The 18,489-nt window shown below is 45.7% G+C and overlaps 1 protein-coding gene across 2 annotated transcripts in view; it reads left to right on the top strand.

Moving 5' to 3' along the window:
* Window positions 1–18,489, top strand: part of SMPD4 (sphingomyelin phosphodiesterase 4) — a 57,223-nt gene that overhangs the window by 29,119 nt on the left and 9,615 nt on the right. The window contains exons 9-16 of one of the 2 annotated variants that reach the window (XM_077293585.1): window positions 8,360–8,431; window positions 8,878–8,961; window positions 9,641–9,786; window positions 10,570–10,660; window positions 10,864–10,967; window positions 12,004–12,167; window positions 12,252–12,457; window positions 15,970–16,200. In XM_077293585.1, coding sequence (XP_077149700.1) covers window positions 8,360–8,431; window positions 8,878–8,961; window positions 9,641–9,786; window positions 10,570–10,660; window positions 10,864–10,967; window positions 12,004–12,167; window positions 12,252–12,457; window positions 15,970–16,200 — 1,098 coding nt within the window. The remainder of the gene's footprint in view (window positions 1–8,359; window positions 8,432–8,877; window positions 8,962–9,640; window positions 9,787–10,569; window positions 10,661–10,863; window positions 10,968–12,003; window positions 12,168–12,251; window positions 12,458–15,969; window positions 16,201–18,489) is intronic. The other variant, XM_077293595.1, reaches the window with a different exon arrangement.

Here is an 18,489-nt window from a genome sequence, read left to right as displayed (position 1 = left end):
TAATGGTTATCCTATCATAGTCTATACCTATATAGCCTTTTGTGATATATAATTGGTTTCTGTGGGCTGTCTTACTTTGACATGTGTGAGAGGGTACATCTTCCTCTCTTTTTTTTTTCCCTCCCCCTGTTCCTCTGTACCTGGTCACCCTAATAAAATAATTAATTTACTATCATTGATTATATTGGAATTTTTTGTCGTTGTTTTTCCTTTGTTGCCAATATTATGTGTAGGTCTAATCCCCCGTATTTCCAATAAAAATTTATTTTTTAAATCTTTAAGCATACAGCATTTTATAACCTGGGATTATATATTTTTTCTCTATTGCCTCTCATTGGGGGACACAGGAACCATGGGTGTATGCTGCTGCCACTAGGAGGCTGACACTATGCAAATAAAAAAGTTAGCTCCTCCTCTGCAGTGTACACCCCACCGACAGGAAGTAGGATATTCAGTTTAGCTTAGTGTCAGTAGGAGGTGGACACGGGTCTTTTATTAGACCCTTATCTACCTCAATGTGCGTCGTTTCTTTTCAGGTTTCCGGAGGGATACAGGGTGAACAGTCACACCTGTGGTCCCACAATACGGACTAAGAGTACGGCGTGTACTGCCACCCCGTATCCTCATAGATCCCTCAGCAGGACCATGATCCTAGCACACAAGCGTGCTCAGAAGTCCGGTCCTGGCTCCGTCCCCCACCCACTCACCCACCAGAGCCTGTCGGTTGGAGGAGACGAGGACGTCCATCAGCTTGGACATCTCATTCCTCTTCAGGTTAGTATCGGCGTGGGAAGTTGAGGTGAGTATTTCCCATCCCAAATCTTTCAAGGGGGGTCTTGCTAGGGGCTCCCAGAATACCTGGTCGTCGCATGCACCCAGATTGCGCAGCACGGCCCGGGATTACTGTTCCCATGCGGCATCTGCGGCCCCTCTGCCTTCTATTCCGGCGCGGGGCCTTTACAGGCTGCCACGCCGCTTCCTATGCCGCACCACTCTCCCCAGTGAGACAGCCCTGACAGGCTGTCGTGCCGGCTCTTCCTGCGGCGCACTGCTCCGGCGCCGCGGTTTTCATGGGGCCGCACTACCTTCTCCAGCGCGACAGCCCTGTCAGGCTGCTGCGGCGCACTGCACTGGCGCCACGGGTTTTCATGGCGGCCGCTCCATCCTCTCCAGCGTGACAGCCTTGGCAGGCTGCCGCGCCGTTTTTCTAACTGCGGCACACTTCTCTGGCGCCGTGGCTCTCTCCTCCGGCGGTCGCTGGCCTGTAATTTAGGCCCCGGCTTCTGCCCGGGCCTACTTCCGGTGCCGCGCTCCGTCCACTTCCGCATTCTCCCGCCCGACAATCTCTTTACTCCCCGCCCACCGGCGCCATCTTGGTGCTCCTGGGCCCATGACTTCTACGCCGCTGCTTGGCGCCACATCGCAGCAGGGCGCACGTTCCAGCGCCCTTTCAGCGGTCACCATCTGTGGTTCATCCAGACTGCAGCCGGGTCCTTTTTTCCCCAGCACACGCTTTCTCCGGCGTGGTCCCCTGCATCCTCCTTAGGTTGCCATCTCATCGCTGGTGCCCTGGACCTGTGCCATGATGCCGGTCGCAGCTACAGCCGGGAGCAGTCTACAGGACTCTACTATGTGAGTAGCTACTGCTATGCAGTCTATTACTCCCCTCTCCTGTTCCCCTAACCTTCGGGCATCATTTAGTGGGTCTGCTCCCAGGCCTAATCCTATAAGGAGAGCGTCCCCGTCCTTCTGCTTCCTCTTGTCAGCTGCAGCAACTCCCTGTCCAGGAGTCCCTACCCCGGGTGAGACCGAGACCCCTATCCCTGGGTGGGCTTTCCTTCTGTCTCAGTCTGGGGCGGACCTCACCAGGATGTCACGACCTTGGTGTCCGTGCCTGACCGCAGTTGCTAGTGGGTCACAGGATTCTCCGTCCAGCCTTGTTCAACTCAGGCCACAAGAGATACAGAGCAAAATTCTAGGTTCCTTTTTTTGGGAGGGATACAGGGTGAACAGTCACACCTGTAATCCCACATTATGGACTATGAGTACGGCATGTACTTCACCCCGTATCCTCATAGATCCGACAGCAGGACCATGATCCTAGCACACTAGCGTGCTTAGAAGTTCGGTCCCAGCTCCATTCCCCACCCACTCGCCCTCCAGAGCCTGTCGGTTGGAGGAGACGAGGACGTCCACCATCAGCCCCATGGACGTCTGACACCTTTCTTTCCCGCTCCATCTTGCCCTCCGGTCTGGACCGGTGAGATCCCTCTTCCTGATCCTCCTCAAGAGAGAGAGAGAGACGGGCTTCCTCGGTCATGTTTGCAGATGAAGTTTCAGACTTGGTTTCACTACAGGTACATAACCTTATTGTTGCGATCAACCAGACCCTAAGCATCATGGATACCTCTACGGAACCGCAGAATAGGCGGTTTCGTTTAGACGGTCAAACCACCTTCCAAGGTCTTTGCCCCACACACTGAATTTGTGGTGGTACTTGCCAGGGGAAATGCGAGCCATACCAGATGCTTTCAGACAGGGAAGCGTCTCGGCATCCTATATTCCTTCTCCCCTGAGCTCATCGCTAACTGGACTGATTCCACGGCAGGAAGCGGGCAATTCTGGACTCGTCAGTTCCCAGACTGTCTACCAACTTGGCATGGGTTCCAAGGATACAATTATTGAATCGCTGGATAAATCAGCCTTTGAAACGGCTGCTTCTACTTTGTGCCTCGGCCATTGCCTCTACCTGGGTCTCAAGGACCATAAATAGATGGACCAAACAGCATTGTAAGAGCATCCCGGCTGGAGCTCCTCCGGGGGAGCTAGCTGACCTGCCGGACCAGATTTCCTATGCAGGGAAATATTTGGTATCTGCCTCCCTAGATGCGCGGCTTGTGCATCTCACGCGCCCAGCAATATGGTGGCCATCCGACGGAATATTCGGCTCTACACACAGCAGGCGGACTTGTCTTCAAGAAGTCCCTTACCGGCCTCCCCTTCCAGGGGGCCTGTCTCTTTGGCTACATGCTGGAACAAATTATTAATGACGCCACGGGAGGCACGAGTTCCCTTTGTCCTTTCGCTGTTTTGCGGCGTCGGAAGATTCCTCTAGCTAACACAGACTGCGATCTCGTCTGGCTAGAGAAAAGGCTTCCTTTAAGCCTACCCCTTCCCGGCGTTCCCGCAACTCACATGGTTGGTCCACCAGGCCTAGACCTGGCAGATCTTCCTCAGCATAACTCGTGCTAACGGCCCAATGTTTCTTCCAGTTTGGGTGGGCATCTCCTGCCTTTTTCAGGGATGTTTGGCTGGCTTCGATGGAGGACGCTTAGATCAGAGAGGTGGTATCCTCTGGATACAAGATAGGGTTCACTTCGGTGCCCGGAATCACTTCTTCGAATCCCGCCCTCTAAAAATCCTCCTCTGATCCCAGGTTTCTTTGCGTCCATTACCTTCCTTCTTTGTTAGGAGGTTATTGTTTCCGTCCCACAGCAGGTACGCTTCACAGGTTTCTATTCAAACCTGCTTGTAGTGCCGAAGAAGAGCGGCGCAGTTCGACCCATTCTGTCTCTGAAGTTAGTGAACAGAGGCTTCCGCCTGCGGCATTTCAGGATGAAGTTCCTCTGTTCAGTCCTGGCTTCCATGGATCCAAGATGCCTTGCTCCATGTCCTGATTTTCCTTGAGGATCAGGGGCCTAGTGCTCATTCCATACCTTGAAGTCGTCTTCATCAAGCCTCTGCCCCTCTCTCAGGCCCAGGAGAGTCTGACCATCGTCCTCGACTCCCTGTCCCGTTTCTGGTGGCTGGCCAACAGAACAAAGTCTTGTCTTGTTCCGAGTCAGCGTCTCGTCCTCTTAGGCATGTTGTTCGACACCGCCGGGGGTTTTTCTTCTCGAGAAGCGGGCAATTCTCCATACGGAGTTCGCTCTCTGCAGGGCCCTCGGCTGCCTTCCTTCCGTTCAGCTATGACGGTCCTGTGATGCATGGTGACAGCTCCGTAAGCGTTCTCTTTTGCGCTGTTCCACTTGAAACCACTTCAGCAGACCATCCTTCCTCAGTGGGACACGCCTGTGCTGTCTCTGGATCCTCCGATCCGACTTTCCGTCCGATTCTAATAGCCTCTCAACTGGTGGCTGTCATCCCCTCTCATTCCCCAGGTCCGGTCCTCCCAAAGCAGGTGGTGACGACGGTCACCAGCCTTCCCGGCTGGGGTGCGTTTTCTCGCCATCCGTCATTGAAGGGGCGTTGGTCGGAGCAAGAGTCCTCTCCGCCGATCGACACCCTTGAGATAGGGGCCTTTCTTCTATCCCTGAGTCACTGGGAAAGGCTTCTCAGAGGTCTGCCAGTCAGAATTCAGACGTCCAATGCCTCGGCTGTGGCTTATGTCAATCGCCAGGGAGGGAATCAGTCTCTTGGCAATGGCGGAGGTATCCAAGATCCTCCTCTGGGCAGAGGCGACGGTTTTCGGCACTATCCGCAGTGCATATCCCCGGCGAGGTCAACTAGGCCGCAGTGTTTTCTCTGCCACGAGGGCCTTGCGGCAGGACAAGAGTCCCTGCTTCAGGAGGTCTTCCTTCAAATTTGCCTTTGATGAGGAACTCCGGACACGGATCTCCTGGCAGCCCGACTACTTAGGAAGGTTCCACTGTTCGTTTCCAAGTCCGCGATCCTCTTGTTGTGGATACCGATACTTTGACCATTCCTGGGTCGCAATTTGTACTTCCCTTTCTGTTCATCCCTTCCCTTTCTTCCCAGGCTGTTGAAGATCAATGCGGAGGGAGTGCCGGTCATTCTGACCGCACCAGATTGGCCCAGAAGGTTCTGGTTCGCTGAGATCGTTCATCTGCTGCAGAGTTCTTGGTGGCTTAAGTTAACAGCTTTGCTGTTGAAACCTTCCATTTTGGCCGTTTTCTCTAGGTGGGACTTGATGCTGGCCTTGCCCTTAGTTCTCTGAAGGGTCAGATAGCAACCCTTTCCATCCTTTTTCTGAAGTCCCTTTCAGAGGTCCTTAGCTACTGGCTATCACGGTACGAAGATTTATATCCGTCCCATTCTCAGATCAGAACTTTTCTTCAAGTGGCGCATGCGGCTCTCCTGTACCACACTCCCGTGGATCCCTGGGACCTCAATCTTGTTCTGGAGGCTCAGTGGAGTTCCCCCCTTGAGCCTCCCCATGATCCTCACTGTCTGTTCTGTCCTGCAAGGTGGCGTTTCTGGTGGCCATCTCCATGCGTCTCGGAGTTGGTGGCTCTCTCCTGTTGCCCCATTTCTTGGTTCTTCACCAGGATAGGGTAGTTTTACGGCCTTCGTCGCCTTTTCTTCCCAGGGTGGTGTCCTCCTTTTACTTGAATAAGATCGTCCTTTCCACCTTTGTCCTGCTCCGATCGATTCTCGGGGGCGTTCGCTGAACAGGCTAGACCTGGTCAGGGTGGTGAGGATCTATTTGTCTAGGACCGCCTTCTTTAGGAAGACGGACTGTCTTTTTGTCATTCCAGACGGTACGCCAAGAGGCCTGCCGGCCTCCAAAGTTACGATTGTTCTCTGGATCAGACCTGCCATTCTGGAGGCTCACCGGGTCAAGAACAGAGTGACTCCTCCTGGTATTAAGACTCACTCTGGCGGTACACCATGGGGCATCCACCCTACAACTTTGTTAGGCGGCAACCTGGTATTCCGTTCACTCTTTTGCCAAAGGTTATAAGCTCCATACCTGCGCTTCGGCAGTTGCCAGCCTAGGCGGAAGGATCTTGCATGTGGAGTTTTTCTGCTGCTACCATCCACCTCTCGTGTCTCCCCTTTTCCTCATAGATTGTAAGCTTGCGAGCAGGGCCCTCATTCCTACTGGTATCTGTTTTGAACTGTGATTTCTGTTATGCTGTAATGTCTATTGTCTGTATAAGTCCCCTCTATAAGTTGTAAAGCGCTGCGGAATATGTTGGCGCTATATAAATAAAATTATTATTATTATTATTATTATTATTATTATGCTGTTCCCACCCCAGGGACTGCTTTGGGACATCCCATGGTTCCTGTGTCCCCCAATGAGAGGCGATAGAGAAAACAGAATTTTTGGTTGCTTACCATAAAATCTGTTTCTCTGAGCCTTCATTGGGGGACACAGCACCCTCCCAAGTTGAACAGCTCTGTTTATTATGTTATACTGTTAACGTTTGCGATCTTTGAACGCTCTTTGAGTGTTTGAAACTGTTAAACTGTAAAGCGCTGCTTAAATTTGTTGGCGCTATATAAATAAAGATTATTATTGTTATTATTATATTATTATTCATTCTTGTTTACACGTTGCTTCTCCTACTGCTTTCTCACTAACTGAATATCCTACTTCCTGTCGGTGGGGTGTACACTGCAGAGGAGGAGCTAACTTTTTTATTTGGATAGTGTCAGCCTCCTAGTGGCAGCAGCATACACCCATGGTTCCTGTGTCCCCCAATGAAGGCTCCGAGAAACAGATTTTACGGTAAGCAACCAAAAATCCTGTTTTTTGAGCTGTGTTTTGATAGTTGATATAGAAGTGATATACATCGATGGCTTTGTGACATTGCGGTAATCTGACCAGGGTACATGGTGGAGATGCTGCTGCTGCCACTCACTCACAACACGCGTTTCACACAAGCTTGCCTTCCTCACACAGTTCCATAATTGTGACATACAGGGACATGAATTTCTTAACTTGTGCAGGGTTTTGTGCAAGAATAATTTTAATTCAGTTTAAGATTATAATTGGGAGAAGGGATGGCAGGCATCATGTCAATGTTAAAGGGGTTATCCAGGATAATAATTTTTTTTTTCTTCATGGGCCCAAGAACTTAAAGGCAAGTAGTTAACTACCTACCTGCTGTGCCTGGCAAGGATATCTGTTGGCTCAGAGTGGTCACACACCGCTCTGCGGCTTTCGGTGACGTCACGTCGACAGAGCAGCTGTTTCTTTTCCGCTTTGCTCTGTTGACGGGGTGTGACTGTTGATGTCATGCTAATTAACAGTGAGCTCCCTGCCACATAACTGCATGAGATCAGCAGTCACGCCCCCTCGATAGAGCATCCCTGAAAAAGAAGAGCTGCTGTGTTGACATGGCGCAGCAGAATTACCGTCAGAGGCAGTTGGTGATCACTCTGAACCGGTGCCAGGCAGTAACTACCTGCCTGTCAGTTATTAGCACAGTGACATAAAAATTTTCCTGGAAAACCCCCTTCAACCTCTTGAAGTCATATGACGTAAACTAATGTCGTGTACCTGCCTTTGATGCGGGCTCACAATGGGAGCCCGGAATTTGTCATGCACATGACGGCTGATTTAATCAGCCACCATGTTACTGTAACATGGTTACGGGTGGAGCAGAGCTCGCAGCTGTTAACCTGCTATCTGCCACTATCAATCTCTGACAACAGCATTTAACATGCATCGGCAGTGAGGTGCGTCATTTCACGCTCCCATCTGCGCACCCGTGATGTGATTATGGGGTGCCGATGGGACAGCAAGGGTCTGCTGAAGACCCCTGTGCCTGTCATTACAATCCTCCTATGAAAGTCAGCTCGGCATTGATAGGAGATTGTGATTGTCACTAGATACAGCAGTGCATTAGCACTGCTATGTATAGCACAAGTGATCAGATTATTGCAGCTTCAAGACTATTGAATACAGTAAAAAGTAAAAAAAAATGGTAAATCGTGTAGCAAGAAAAAAACAATCAAAACGCCAAAATTATTTTTTGAGGGCCTCTACAACATTTCATTAAAATGCAATAAGAGGTGATCAGATCATCATATCTTCCTCAAATTGATATCAGTAAATATGTCGGCTCGGGGCGCAGAAAAAAAAGCCCACCCCACAGGGCCGTGTACTGAAAAATTAAAACATTACTGGTCTCAGAAAATGGCGACAAAAGCAAATTTTTTTAATTACTTTTTATTTATTTATTTTTACAAATTTCTGGAATTTTTTTCACAACTTAAATAAGTTTTAAAAAAACCTATATACGTTTGGTATCTGTGTACAGTTTTACCATATAATAAACATAGTAAATATTAAAATTCAGAAAAAAAATTGTGAAATTGCACTTTTTTTTGCAATTTTAACGCACTTGGAGTTTTTTCCAACACATTTTGTAGTAGAATGAATGGTGTCATTTAAAAATCCAACTCTTCCCACAAAAAAACAAGCGCTCATACAGCTATATTGAGGGAAAAATAAAAAAGTTATGGGTCTTGGACGAAGGGGAGGAAATGGAAAATGGCCGTGACATGTGGTTAAGTGAATCTGTCAGGCAATGTATGTAATAACTACTGATATGTGATTAGAATGTGTCACAAATGTTTTCTGTATATATTTTCCTACTTGCAGATATTTGTAGAAATGTGGCTTCACCATTATTCTCTAGAAATGTACCATAAAATGCAGTCTCCGCATGCAAAGGTAACGACCGATTTTGTATCCATGGTATTGAATTCCTTTATTAGTTATCGGCCATGACAGGCTGTGTACTTATTTTTTTACTAGCCATTATGTCTTCTGGTTTTGTCCCTGTGTTGTGCATGTGTGTATTCATATGTTTTCTTATGTCTTTGCAACATATTTCCTATTGTTTGTATGTTGATGACTTAGCCTTGCAGAAGTAGATGTCTAGGTTTTGCCACGTTTAGTTGTTTTTGTAGCCTAGTGGCAGCCAACGTACCGGCAGTGCAATAGTCTTATCGAATAGTGTTTGGCTCTCAGTCTCATGTTGTGTTGTCCAGTCTTTTTTTTTTATAACACAGTATGTTTTCTCTCATTCCATGTTTTGTGTTTTTTGTTATCTCTCTATTTTTTTGTTCCTACTTCTCCCCAATTTCTCATCACTCGTTGGCTCCTATGTGTCTCAGCTGGAAGCGCTTCACCACAGGCTCAGTGTGTCCAGTACTTCCTACATTAATCCTGCTCAGCCCGGCTCCTTCCATTCATACCAAGTACTTCCAGTTCTCTGGGACACACTTCTGTGTTGTAAATTGTAGTTGTGGGGAAGGATGGGGCTTCTGCCATGTTTCACCACTTTTTAGCCAATACAATCTGGGTAATGATGGGCACAGGCTGCATTAAAGGGCTCTAACAGTTGTTGACTATGGTGTACTGATTAGAGCAGCTTTGTTTCTGTATTATTTTGCTTTTCTCGATGCTTTCTAACTCTGCATATGTATTTCTCTTTTCTGGGTGCCTCAGGGGATGCTGCTTTGCCTGTCTTTATTTTTTGGCTGGAACTGTGTGATAACCAGTAAACTGCTTTGGCTCAATAATTTTTTTTTTTTGTATACAAGTTATGAATTTTAACAGAAAAGGTGCATTCATTCTAATTAGTGTAACCTATCCAATTTACCACTCAGCAGAGAAGTATTGCATGTTTAACCATATTAATGGTATTTTTAGCTCGGCTCATATGCTATATAAATACATAGATACGTCCTTTAGTCACTTTTTGGCTGCTGGGTCTCACACTTTACTGTGGAAAGGGATGAATGCAATTTTTTTTACTAACATCTGACAACTCATCTTCAAGTGCCATGCTTTAGTGCCTTTTTTTTTCCTGCCATTTGTTGTCATGCTCTAGGAAATGTAAAACCGTAAAATCCATCTTTTATACTTGATTTGTAGGATTCTTTCCAGCCCACGGAGGAGCATGTCTTATTGGTCAGAGTTCTTGTGAAGCATTTGCACGCTTTTGCCAATAGCTTAAGACCGGAGCAATCATCCCCTTCTGCTCACTCTCAGACCCCAAGTCCATTGGAAGAGCTGAAAAGGTAACTGAGCATATGTAGTTATTCTAATGCTGGCCAGGAATTAGGAGCTGCCATTGTTGCTTCGGATTATAAGACGCACCCCCATTTTCCCCCAAAATTATAGTGCCGAAAATATGGTATGATATATCATACCATATTTTTCGGATTATAAGATGCACTTTTTCCCCTAAAAATTTTGAGGGAAAATGGGGGTCAGTCTTATAATCCGAATAGTGGCTGCAGTGGAGCAGGGTCCCAGGGGGTTGCTCCTGCCAGAAGCTTCGGCGGCTGTAGGAGTCGGGGCGATGGCTGCCCCAGGCTAGTACGATGAGGTGCGGTGGACTCCGTGAAAATGGGCACATGCGCAAATTGAGATCTCTGCTCTTGAGATCTAAATGGTGCATGTGCCGCTTGTGGCGGCCATTTTCCCGGAGTCCACCATATTAGAAAGTATTGAAGGTGCGGGGCTCCAGACTATCACAAAATGTTGGCAGAGCCCCCGCACCACTGAACACTTTGTCGTACCATCCTGTGGCCCGCAGCCATGGCCCGACTCTTGCTTCCTCCGAACACCCTGTCCTACTAGCCTGGAGCCCACAGCATCTCCTGCCTCCGCCACCACTGACCCTGCCACCTGGGACCCTGCTCCACCACCGCTGCCCCCCCCCCCAGTAAGCAATTGGATAAACGGATTATAACACACACCATTTTATGACAAAAACCATTTTTTCCCAATTTCCACCCTCAAACTTTGGCTATATATATATATACTCCATTGCTCATGTTTTTCCCCTTTCTTGTTAGGGTTGTTATTTCTAGATTCATTCAGCCTAAGCTGTACATCTTTCTGCAACATTGCTTTGGTCACTGGCCTCTGGATGCATCCTTCAGAGCGGTATGTACAATGAAATATTAAAACAAGTTATTTTTTAAAATGAGTGCAGTTACAAACGGTATGGATCACAAACAACTTGTTTATTAGTGGCCTAAATGGGCCGTGTCCTACGGGGGTTGAGTTTGCAAAATCAACGCACTGTTTTTTTTTTGTATTTTAATTTTGTATATGTTGATCATAAGAATAATCCATCCTCTTTGCAGGTACTGGAGATGTGGCTGAGTTATGTGCAGCCCTGGAGATATGTTCCTGAGAGATCGTCTTCACCGCTCAGCAATGAACAGAACCGTGCAGTCTTAGAAAAATGGTGAGTCAATGCTGACAATGCAGATGGCTGCCCGAGTACACGGCAGAGGGCACTTTACTGCCATACCATAAATATGCAGTATGGAAATGCCACTTTACCTGGAGTAGACAGTTGTTGTGTGCATATCAGTGGTTAGCACTGCAACCTTGGGTTCAAATCCCACCAAGGACAATATCTGCAAAGAGTTTTTATGTTCTCCCCGTGTTTGCGTGGGTTTCCTCCGGGTTCTCCGGTTTCCTCCCACACTCCATAGACATACTGATAGGGAATCTAGATTGTGAGTCCCAGTGGGGACAGTGATGATGATGTAGTGAGCAACATCATTGAGCTGAGTGACAGTCAATGTGACGGGCCGTGATTGAAGCCTACGCTTATAATATAGTGAGCGGTGACTGTAGCTGTGCTGGCAGGACTGAAAGCTGGTGCCTCCCGGGAGAAACAAGATTCATTTTTCTCGGTGCTGCACTTTCAGTACTGCATTTGGGGACCTCCATAACACTATAAGGCTATGTTCACACGTTGCGTTTTTTGATGCGTTTTATTGTTTCTTGTGCATATTGATAAAGTTTAGTGGCACAAAAAAAAAACAACATGATTTAACTTAAGCTTTTGCACCAAAAATGAAGCAAAAATGAATACCTGCATTTTTTTTGCTGCATATTTGCACTTACCCATTGGTTTTTATAGGTGAAAAAACGCTCCAAATACACTTAAAAAAAATGCCGAAAAAAGTGACATGCTGCAGATTTCCAAATCAGTCAGGAAAAAAAAATCCATATGCATGAGATTTCTGAAATCTCATAGACTTTGCTGATGTAAAAGCAGCTTAAAATATGCAGCAAAAAAAAAAAAAAATGCAACAAAAACGCAACATGTGAACATAGCCTTAGGGTGGAGATTAACCCTATATCTGCTGATTAATAGCATTATCAGACATGACTGGCTCCTTTTAAGTCAAAATTGTTATGTATAAACATTTTAGAATGCATTACAAGTGCAGTACAAATACATTTATACGTCTGTTCTCTACCAACAGGGCTCCATTTGTGCAGGAAAACTTGCTGATGTACACAAAGCTCTTCCTCCGTTATTTGAACCGCGCCATTCGTAGTGACCTTGTCAGCCCCAAGAATGCACTAATGCTCTTCAGAGTAGCAAAGGTTTTTTCCCAACCCAATCTCACAGAGATGATCCAGAAAGGTAAAAAATAAAACCTTTGTTCAATGTCAGATGTGCTTGTCATCAGCGGTACATATATTAAGCACTCATTCACAATCTTTACAGGCGAGCAATTACTACTAGAACCAGAGCCTGTTATGCCCCATCGGCAGCACCGACTTCTTATGTCCCCCAACCTTGGTGGAAGCTTCCTTTCATCTTGGCAGCCACCGATTACAGATGCTTCTTTCAGGATCAAGAGTCATGTGTATAGCCTGGAGGGGCAGGATTTCCAGTATACACAAATGTTTGGTAGTGAGACAAGAAATCTGGTAAGTGTAGTGTTATGGATAAGACATAACTGCAGCCAATCACTGCCAATGTAGAGTGCACAGCCTGCTAAGACCAGTGACTGGCTGCAGTGCTGTTCATGTTAGGTTACCCTGCACCAATCCCAAGGCAGAGATGCTGGATGGGACCTGAGGAGGGTGGGTCTAACACAGAGTCCACCGCTGTTCCTGGTGTCCTATTGACTGAAGTGCTGACATTCTGTCAACAGCGCTACACTAAGTTACTGAGCTTAGCAGTTCTGAACAGCTTGTGCCGCCTACTTGGCCAAATCCTCAAGGCGCAAACAAACTGCAACTGAAACCGTAAAATCCTTTTTAAGACCCCCTTCACACTTCATTGTCTTAAGTATGCATGGCTTTCACAGGTACTGGAGACACTTACACATATGGATCCATTCAAATCTATGGGTCTGCGCACATGTCAGTGTGTTTCCACGGGCCGTGTGTCCTTATGCAAAACATCTAGACATGTCACTTTTTTCTGTCAGCAATATGTCCCGCACACTTACACACTGATGACACCCATGACATCCGTATGACACGTACCGGCAGCTGGGAAAAGCAGTACAGTTAGCGCTGTTCCCAGGTGCCGACTACAACTCTCATCATCCTAGCTTGGTCTCCCTGCGATCAGCGAGACCAGCTCTCAGCCTGTCATCGCTCACCAAAGAAAGCATCCGGATGTAGCGGAGTCTGGGATCGGCGTGGGGTGGATTTACGGCATACCACTTTGGGTTATTATGTTTTTGTGACATTTTCTCCAAAATTCCTATATTTTCACAAATAAGCACAAAAAATGTCTACCTAAATTTACCACCAATATGAAGTACAATGTCTGTAGAGTTATAACCTCATAAAGTGACAGTGGTCAGAAAGGTGATAACAGGCTTCGGGGTGAAGGGGTTCATTTTAGTCATTTCGGTGAACTTATGCCTCCTCAGTAAATAACCCAAAAAGATGACCAATACAATACATAAAAATAAAATGGAAGAGGAAAAATAAATGGGGATTGATGAATAGTTAGACACAAGAAATGAAAAATAAATACCGTATATACTCGAGTATAAGCCGAGATTTTCAGCCAAAATTTTTGGGCTGAAATTGCCCCTCTCGGCTTATACTCGAGTCATGATCGGCGGTGGGGTCGGCGGGTGAGGGGGAGAGAGGACTGTCGCATACTCACCTAGTCCCGGCGCTCCCCCTGCCTGTCCCATGGTCTTCGGTGCCGCAGCTCTTCCCCTGTTCAGCGGTCACGTGGGACCACTCATTAAAGTTTTGAATATGGACTCCACTCCCATAGGGGTGGAGCCGCATATTCATTCCTCTAATGACGGTAACGGTGATAAGGAGCCAGGCACGCCGGGAGCAGGTAAGTATGTCATAGTTACCTATTCGCGTTCCACACGCCGGGCGCCGCTCCGTCTTCCCGTCCTCTTGCTCTGACTGTTCAGGTCAGAGGGTGCGATGACGTACTAATCTGCGCGCCGCCCTCTGCCTGAACAGTCAGTGCGGAGAGACGCCAAGATGGGACGCTGAGGAGCTAAGGAGCTGCGGGCAGCAAGAGATGTGAGTATGTCATTTTTTTTTTATTGCAGCAGCAGCATTATATATTGCACAGCTTTATAAGGAGCATCTATGGGGCCATAATAAACCGTGCAGAGCATTATATATGGCACAGCTTTATAAGGAGCATCTATGGGGCCATACTGAACGGTGCAGAGCATTGTATATGGCACAACTTTATAAGGAGCATCTATGGGGCCATAATGAACCGTGCAGAGCATTATATATGGCACAGCTTTATAAGGAGCATCTATGGGGCCATACTGAACGGTGCAGAACATTATATATGGCACAGCTTTATGTGGAGCATCTATGGGGCCATAATGAACGGTGCAGAGCATTATATATGGCACAGCTTTATGTGGAGCATCTATGGGGCCATAATGAATGGTGCAGAGTATCTATTTTTATTTTTGAAATTCACCGGTAGCTGCTGCGTTTTCCACCCTAGGCTTATACTCGAGTCAATAAGTTTTCCCAGTTTTTTGTGGCTTATACTCGGGTCGGCTTATACTCGAGTATATACGGTACTAATAAAACTAACAATCTTTATATTTATCTATATTTAATCTAATTTGCACCTTACACAAGTCCCCAAATGAGGGCAATAAACCCAGGAGTATAAATATATTAGAAAAACAAAAAATGGGTAAGAAATGAACTTGGAGGAATATATTTACATTATTACCAAAGGGGGGGGCACATGTCCTTTATAATTATATCAATAATCGATCAAGGGGATCACAGTCCAAAATTTAGAAAGAGTTCTCAAAAAAATAATACCATAAAATAGTAGTTCTCAGATTACTCTATTTTATACTTTAAAATTATATGTCCTGTTCTGCCAAAATAGGGATGGCACCCCGGGGTGCCATCATCCATCAGTCCAGGCAAATGCCTGTGTATTAGTGATGAGCGAGTGTACTCGTTGCTCAGGTGACCTCCGAGTATTTGTTATTGCTTGGAGATATAGTTTTCATCGCCTCAGTTACATGATTTACGGCTGCCAGATACGCTGAATACATGTGGGGATTCCCTTACAAACAGGCATTCCTCACATGTATTCAGTGTATCTGGAAGCTGTAAATCATGCAACTGAGGCGATGAAAACTATATCTCCGAGCAATAACAAATACTCGGAGGTCACCCGAGCGTGCTCAGGAAAACCCCGGCAACGAGTATACTCGCTCATCACTACTGTTTATATATTATACTAGTGGCAGATTAGGGACAGAATTTTTATCATGACCACGTACATTTTTAAACATGAATAATAAAAGCTAAATTTATAATTGTTGGAGAGGGATTTAATTATGGGGTTCTCTTTGGTTATTAATGTAAATATCCTTCCCAAGTCATTTCTTCCACATTTTTGTTTTTCTATTCTAATATGCATAAGATTTTGCATGTCGTGTGTCAGTTTGTAACCAAAACATTGCCCCCATGAGGTTGGATGACCAAGTGACACTCTTGAGACCTGTATCTACGTGGACCAAAAGAGGAAGAATTGACTCCTGAATGTTTATACTGTAGAGGACACACTGGGCCACATTCACCAGATGGGAGTTGAGGGAGAGTGACGCTGCGCCACTCACTCACCAATGTAGCGGAGAGCTATGACCGAGTCATCAAATTGCACTGCTTTGTGGCCTGTACTCTGTTTCACATGAGTAGGCCAGTGGGACAACACGCAGTCGGACCTCCACATTGCTTTGTCCTATTTGAAATAGCTGATGTCTTTTCACTACAAGTATTATTCCTAATTCCAGTAATTTTTGTGAGCATGGATATATAGATATAGGAATCGTTGTCCTGGAACAAGATCTCTGCCCTTAAGTGAATTCCTTTGTCCTGGAAAGGGCAATTTATTAGTCTATATGTGAGTGTACGCTGATATATATCGCACACATCTTATTCCATTTTATACACAGGTTCTGCGACTTGCTCAATTGATCATACAAGCCAAGCAAACTGCTAAATCCATCTCGGAGCAGTATCCAGATACAGGCAGCCAGACACTATTCTCCTGGTTTGGGTTAAATAGCCAGGACCAGAACAATACCTACACAGGGAATGACCTTGATGAGGTGGGGTATGACAGTATTCGGAAAACTGATGAACACCTGGAAAAAACGCTGGAGTATCTCTGTCAAATCTTCCGGGTAAGTCTGAATATGAATTTCTAAGCTATATTACTATGAGGCCACGTTCACACTATCAGCATTTGATCAATCCGTATTTGTAAGCCAAAACCAGGAGTGGAACAATCAGAGGAAAAGTATAATAGAAACACGTCACCACTTCTGTATTTATCACCCACTCCTGGTTTTGGCTTACAAATACTGATGTCAAATACTGACCGAATACTGAACGTGGCCTTAACCTTCTGGAAATGTTTCTGCTTTAGACGCCCCACTTTGCACTGGCCTCGTGCATGTAATAGAGGGGAAGAGGACCTTACTTGTCCATGCTGGAATATATTCTGTTTGTATAGGAATGTGTATGTATGATACTACATTAGTTTATAATGCAGTTTTCCATAAGATCGATGGCCAACTGTGACATAGAAACCTATGTACAGTTAGGTCCATATATATTTGGACAGAGACAACATTTTTCTAATTTTGGTTATAGACATTACCACAATGAATTTTAACCAAAACAATTCAGATGCAGTTGAAGTTCAGACTTTCAGCTTTCATTTGAGGGTATCCACATTAAAATTGGATGAAGGGTTTAGGAGTTTGAGCTCCTCAACATGTGCGACCCTGTTTTTAAAGGGATCAAAAGTAATTGGACAGATTCAATAATTTTAAATAAAATGTTCATTTTCAGTACTTGGCTGAAAACCCTTTGTTGGCAATGACTGCCTGAAGTCTTGAACTCATGGACATCACCAGACGCTGTGTTTCCACCTTTTTGATGCTCTGCCAGGCCTTCACTGCGGTGGTTTTCAGTTGCTGTTTGTTTGTGGGCCTTTCTGTCTGAAGTTTCGTCTTTAACAAGTGAAATGCATGCTCAATTGAGTTGAGATCAGGTGACTGACTTGGCCATTCAAGAATATTCCACTTCTTTGCTTTAATAAACTCCTGGGTTGCTTTGGCCTTAGGTTTTGGATCATTGCCCATCTGTAGTATGAAACGACGACCAATCAGTTTTGCTGCATTTGGCTGGATCTGAGCACACAGTATGGCTCTGAATACCTCAGAATTCATTCGGCTGCTTCTGTCCGGTGTCACATCAATAAACACTAGTGACCCAGTGCCACTGGCAGCCATGCATGCCCAAGCCATCATACTGCCTCCGCCGTGTTTTACAGATGATGTGGTATGCTTTGGATCATGAGCTGTACCACGCCTTCGCCATACTTTTCTCTTTCCATCATTCTGGTAGAGGTTGATCTTGGTTTCATCTGTCCAAAAAATGTTCTTCCAGAACTGTGCTGGCTTTTTTAGATGTTTTTTAGCAAAGTCCAGTCTAGCCTTTTTATTCTTGATGCTTATGAGTGGCTTGCATCGTGCAGTGAACCCTCTGTATTTACTTTCATGCAGTCTTCTCTTTATGGTAGATTTGGATATTGATACGCCGACCTCCTGGAGAGTGTTGTTCACTTGGTTGGCTGTTGTGAAGGGGTTTCTCTTCACCATGGAGATTATTCTGCGATCATCCACCACTGTTGTCTTCCGTGGGCGCCCGGGTCTTTTAGCATTAATGAGTTCACCAGTGCTTTCTTTCTTTCTCACGATGGACCAAACTGTAGATTTTGCCAGTCCTAATATTGTAGCAATTTCTCGGATGGGTTTTTTCTGTTTTCACAGCCTAATGATGGCTTGTTTCACCTGCATGGAGAGCTCCTTTGACCACATGTTTACTTCACAACAAAACCTTCCAAATGCAAGCACCACACCTCAAATCAACTCCAGGCCTTTTATCTGCTTAATTGAGAATGACATAACGAAGGGATTGCCCACACCTGTCCATGAAATAGCCTTGGAGTCAATTGTCCAATTACTTTTGGTCCCTTTAAAAACAGGGTGGCACATGTTAAAGAGCTGAAACTCCTAAAGCCTTCATCCAATTTTAATGTGGATACCCTCAAATGAAAGCTGAAAGTCTGAACTTCAACTGCATCTGAATTGTTTTGTTTAAGATTCATTGTGGTAATGACTATAACCAAAATTAGAAAAATGTTGTCTCTGTCCAAATATATATGGACCTAACTGTATATACTAGTGCAGCTTCTTCTGTATCTGAGCTGTATACATAATTTTAAATGTAGCCTCTTATTCCACTTATGATAGATTGTGCATGACATTGACCCTTATTAAAAAAAATCTTCACTGTTCTATGGGCACACGGGTCAGTATTTGCAGCAAAGAAATCTGCTCCAAATACTGGAGTGTTGGCAGGAAAACCGTTGCATAAAATACGGTCTTTTTTATGCTGTTTTT

This window comes from Ranitomeya variabilis, chromosome 1 (assembly GCF_051348905.1).
Source record: "Ranitomeya variabilis isolate aRanVar5 chromosome 1, aRanVar5.hap1, whole genome shotgun sequence".
Classification (NCBI taxonomy): Eukaryota; Metazoa; Chordata; class Amphibia; order Anura; family Dendrobatidae; genus Ranitomeya; species Ranitomeya variabilis.
Note: the sequence above shows the minus strand (reverse complement) of the source record. Positions and strands in the feature narration are given on the sequence as shown.